Source organism: Austrofundulus limnaeus, unplaced genomic scaffold (genome assembly GCF_001266775.1).
Source record: "Austrofundulus limnaeus strain Quisiro unplaced genomic scaffold, Austrofundulus_limnaeus-1.0 Scaffold189, whole genome shotgun sequence".
In the NCBI taxonomy this organism is placed as follows: domain Eukaryota; kingdom Metazoa; phylum Chordata; class Actinopteri; order Cyprinodontiformes; family Rivulidae; genus Austrofundulus; species Austrofundulus limnaeus.
In genome coordinates, this window is record NW_013952591.1 from 1,107,999 (window position 1) to 1,111,168 (window position 3,170).

The 3,170-nt window shown below is 40.3% G+C and overlaps 1 protein-coding gene across 1 annotated transcript in view; it reads right to left on the reverse strand.

Moving 5' to 3' along the window:
* Positions 1-3,170, reverse strand: part of card14 (caspase recruitment domain family, member 14) — a gene marked incomplete at its 3' end in the record, with an annotated part of 12,202 nt that overhangs the window by 1,672 nt on the left and 7,360 nt on the right. Inside the window, 5 exon segments of the mRNA XM_014018310.1 lie at positions 1,100-1,226; positions 1,301-1,517; positions 2,188-2,248; positions 2,383-2,492; positions 2,750-2,850. Coding sequence (XP_013873764.1) covers positions 1,100-1,226; positions 1,301-1,517; positions 2,188-2,248; positions 2,383-2,492; positions 2,750-2,850 — 616 coding nt within the window.

Genomic DNA, 3,170 nt, shown 5'->3' on the forward strand with positions numbered 1-3,170 from the left:
TTTAAAGCCAAGAATCAGAAAATGTGATTAGGTCATTTTGACCAAATTTGACTTAATCCTCATTTTGATGTGATGGGTCACATTTGCTGTTTAATCTGTTAATAAAATTTGGATTTATGAGATTTGCAAATCATTGCTTTTCAGTTTTTATACATTTTAAACCACATCCCAACTTTTTATGAATTAGAGTTTTACAGACATGAAGCTTTGGTTCATAAAAAGAAAACATCTCATGTTACTGCAGGACTGCAGGAATGCAGTCAGGTTACATTTCTGCTGAATTAAACCACATGACTGTCATTAAGYTGATTATAGTTTCCACTGAAGTGGAACCTTTGTGTGGAACGCTCTACAGATAGATTGGACTGAATTTGAATCTTCTCTTGTTTCACCTCACACTCACTTGATGAACATGAGGAGAGAAATGTTTACTGACCAGTAAAGATAACTTTACCTCCAGCCGCACCCAACAAGAGTTATTTCTAAAAATAATAATAAAATAAACTGCAGTCCTGATAAACTGGAAGCACTCAACTGGAGGTTGCATTAAATAAGTAAACTTGATAATAAATAAATGTGATGAATTTGTTTGATTATTTATTTTTTGTGCAAACCCTTCATATTTAGGAGGAAATCCTTGAGTCCAGCTGAACTCATAAATCTATCTGAATGATCAAAGTTATATTTTATTCAAAAAGAAAACATGAGTAGGTCCTCTGGATGGTTCTTCTTTAGTGAAACGTTTCGTCTCTCCTCCAAGAGACTTCTTCAGTCTGATGAGTCTAATCAAGCCTATTGTYAGGCGATGGCCCTCTTTTGCATATGACTAACCTGTTTGTCCATGTGGAGGCAGTGCTTATAAGGCTGAGTTCACCTGAAACTCAGACTGAAGAAGTCTCTTGGAGGAGAGACAAAACGTTTCACTAAAGAAGAACCATCCAGAGGAACTACTTATTTTTTCTTTTTGATTTTTTCTACCTGGATTAGTGAGATGCATCACAACGTTATTTTTTTATTATTACAAGATGAACAAACCTCACATATCAGAGGGAGAAATCCATGCAATCAGGTGAAAGGAAGAAGAATGAGGGGGACGTACCGTCCTGTCTGGGCCGCAGGGACAGGTGACAGAATCCTGTGACCTGGCTCAGAGCCCACGTGGCCTCCTCTAAGGTGGAATCCTCCAGCACCATCCTCACAGCTCGGTCCTTCTGCTCATACTTCACCTGCACAACAACACCACCATGAGGTACACCTCTGCTGCAGACAGACCAGTTATCTCCAAGACACGCCCACCCACCTCTACCAGCTGCGCCCCAGGACTGATGCCAACCGTGTGGGCGGAGCTGCCTGCAGTCACCTGATGCACAAACACCCCCGTCTTGTTCCCCCCCACCACTGTCAGCTGGCTGAGCAGGGCCTCCCCCTGGAAGGAGAGGCTGAGGACCCGGCCGTTGACTCGAATGGCTCTGGGACGAGAACGCACCAGGAAGGGAGGGGCTGAGGTCCTGGAGGAGCTGAAAAATAATAATGATAAAAATAATGTTTCTGGAAACATCCTCCATGTCTGGTTTTATGTTGTGGAATGTGTTTTTATTCAGGCCAGCTGAYGAGTAAAATCTTTCTAAAACTTTATGTTTTTGTGTTTTCTGCTCCACTCAGTAAGTATTTCAGGAGTTTATCTTGATTTCAATCTGTTTAGCATCTGTTGTTTGTTGATGTTGGTTTGTCTCCGTGCAGCTGGTCGTTTCCTCACAGGAACCAGGTCAGTTCATTTAATGCAAACAACCAACATCTCACTCTGTTAATGAGTGGCATGAGATCAATAAAAYTGAACTTAATAATAATAAAATCCTTTTATAATTAACATCAGCTGCAGTGTGTTTTGACACCATTTAAAATGTTAAAAATATTATTATTATTATTGTTTTGGATTCCAATGTCAAACCGGTGAGGTAATCCTTGAAACGAGGAAGTCTGAAGTCAGAAATAAGTCATTGTTTCAGTTTAAAAGTTAAAATGTGTCCTGCTYTGGAATGTTTAGAGCTCAGTTGATAATTAAATCTGTTTGTTGATGGTTTACAGACTGATTTAATACCGGCTGATTTTATTTTAGCATCAAACAGTGTTATGAATTATTAGACGAGGGAGTGGGGGGGTGGTTGGGACCTCTGTTCTGTTCCTCACCTGATGGAGGTGGAGCCACTTGATGAGGAAAGCCTGGGTGTCTTCTTGTCCTCACGTCCTGCTGAATAAAGACAGAAGAAGTGATAACCTTGAGTTAATAAGTCACTTTCCAGTCCTAGAGCTGGTCCAGCTCTGAACAATAAGTGATTAACATCCTTGTGTTTAAGAACTCAGGGTTTGTAAACAGGAACGCACCASAGGCAAGGCTGGGTCCTTCATCGGGCAGGAAGACGAAGTCGTCCAGCAGACAGTCGGTCTCAGCAGTTTCCAGGCTGTGGGGGGGACAGAAACTCTCAGTAATGCTTCTGTAAAAGTAAAACATGATTCAGCTTCAGCACAAACTGGCTGAACGAGTCCGAAGTATTTCTTTTGAAGACTGAGCAGCCAGAGATTAAATAACAACATTCTCTCAGGCACCTAAAGCTAATTACAGCTCTAGTGTCCAGGAGGTTATTTATAGCTCAGCAGCTCCTGAGTGGAGCTTCTGGAGTTATTATAGAAGTCATCTCTGTGAGTTAACAATCCTTTTAAAACTCAGATTTACACCTGCTGTCGCACACACCTGCTGTCTGCGTTTAAAATCACTTCTCTTCGACGCAGAGACTCAGGACTGGGCGGCTGGGCGCTCCTGGACCGGACGCTGCTCGCAGCAGGGTCTTCACTCTGCCCACAGACACAAAAGAAAACCTTTGATGACATAAATAAGAAATAAAACAACATATTTATGAGGAAACCTTCAGGCTCTGCTTATGTTTGGGGTCACCCTGTGGGATCCAGATGTTAATGCTGAATGTAGGGCTGTCAAATGATTAAAATTTTAATCTATTAATTCCAAGGCAGCTGTGAATTAATCATGATTAATCACAATTAATCTTAAACTTAATATAAAACTTTATATTTTAATTTTTTTAATATAATTTATTTATTAAATAAATAAAATAAAATAAGCCATAAGAAGACAAAAAATAAAAAAACTGTACATA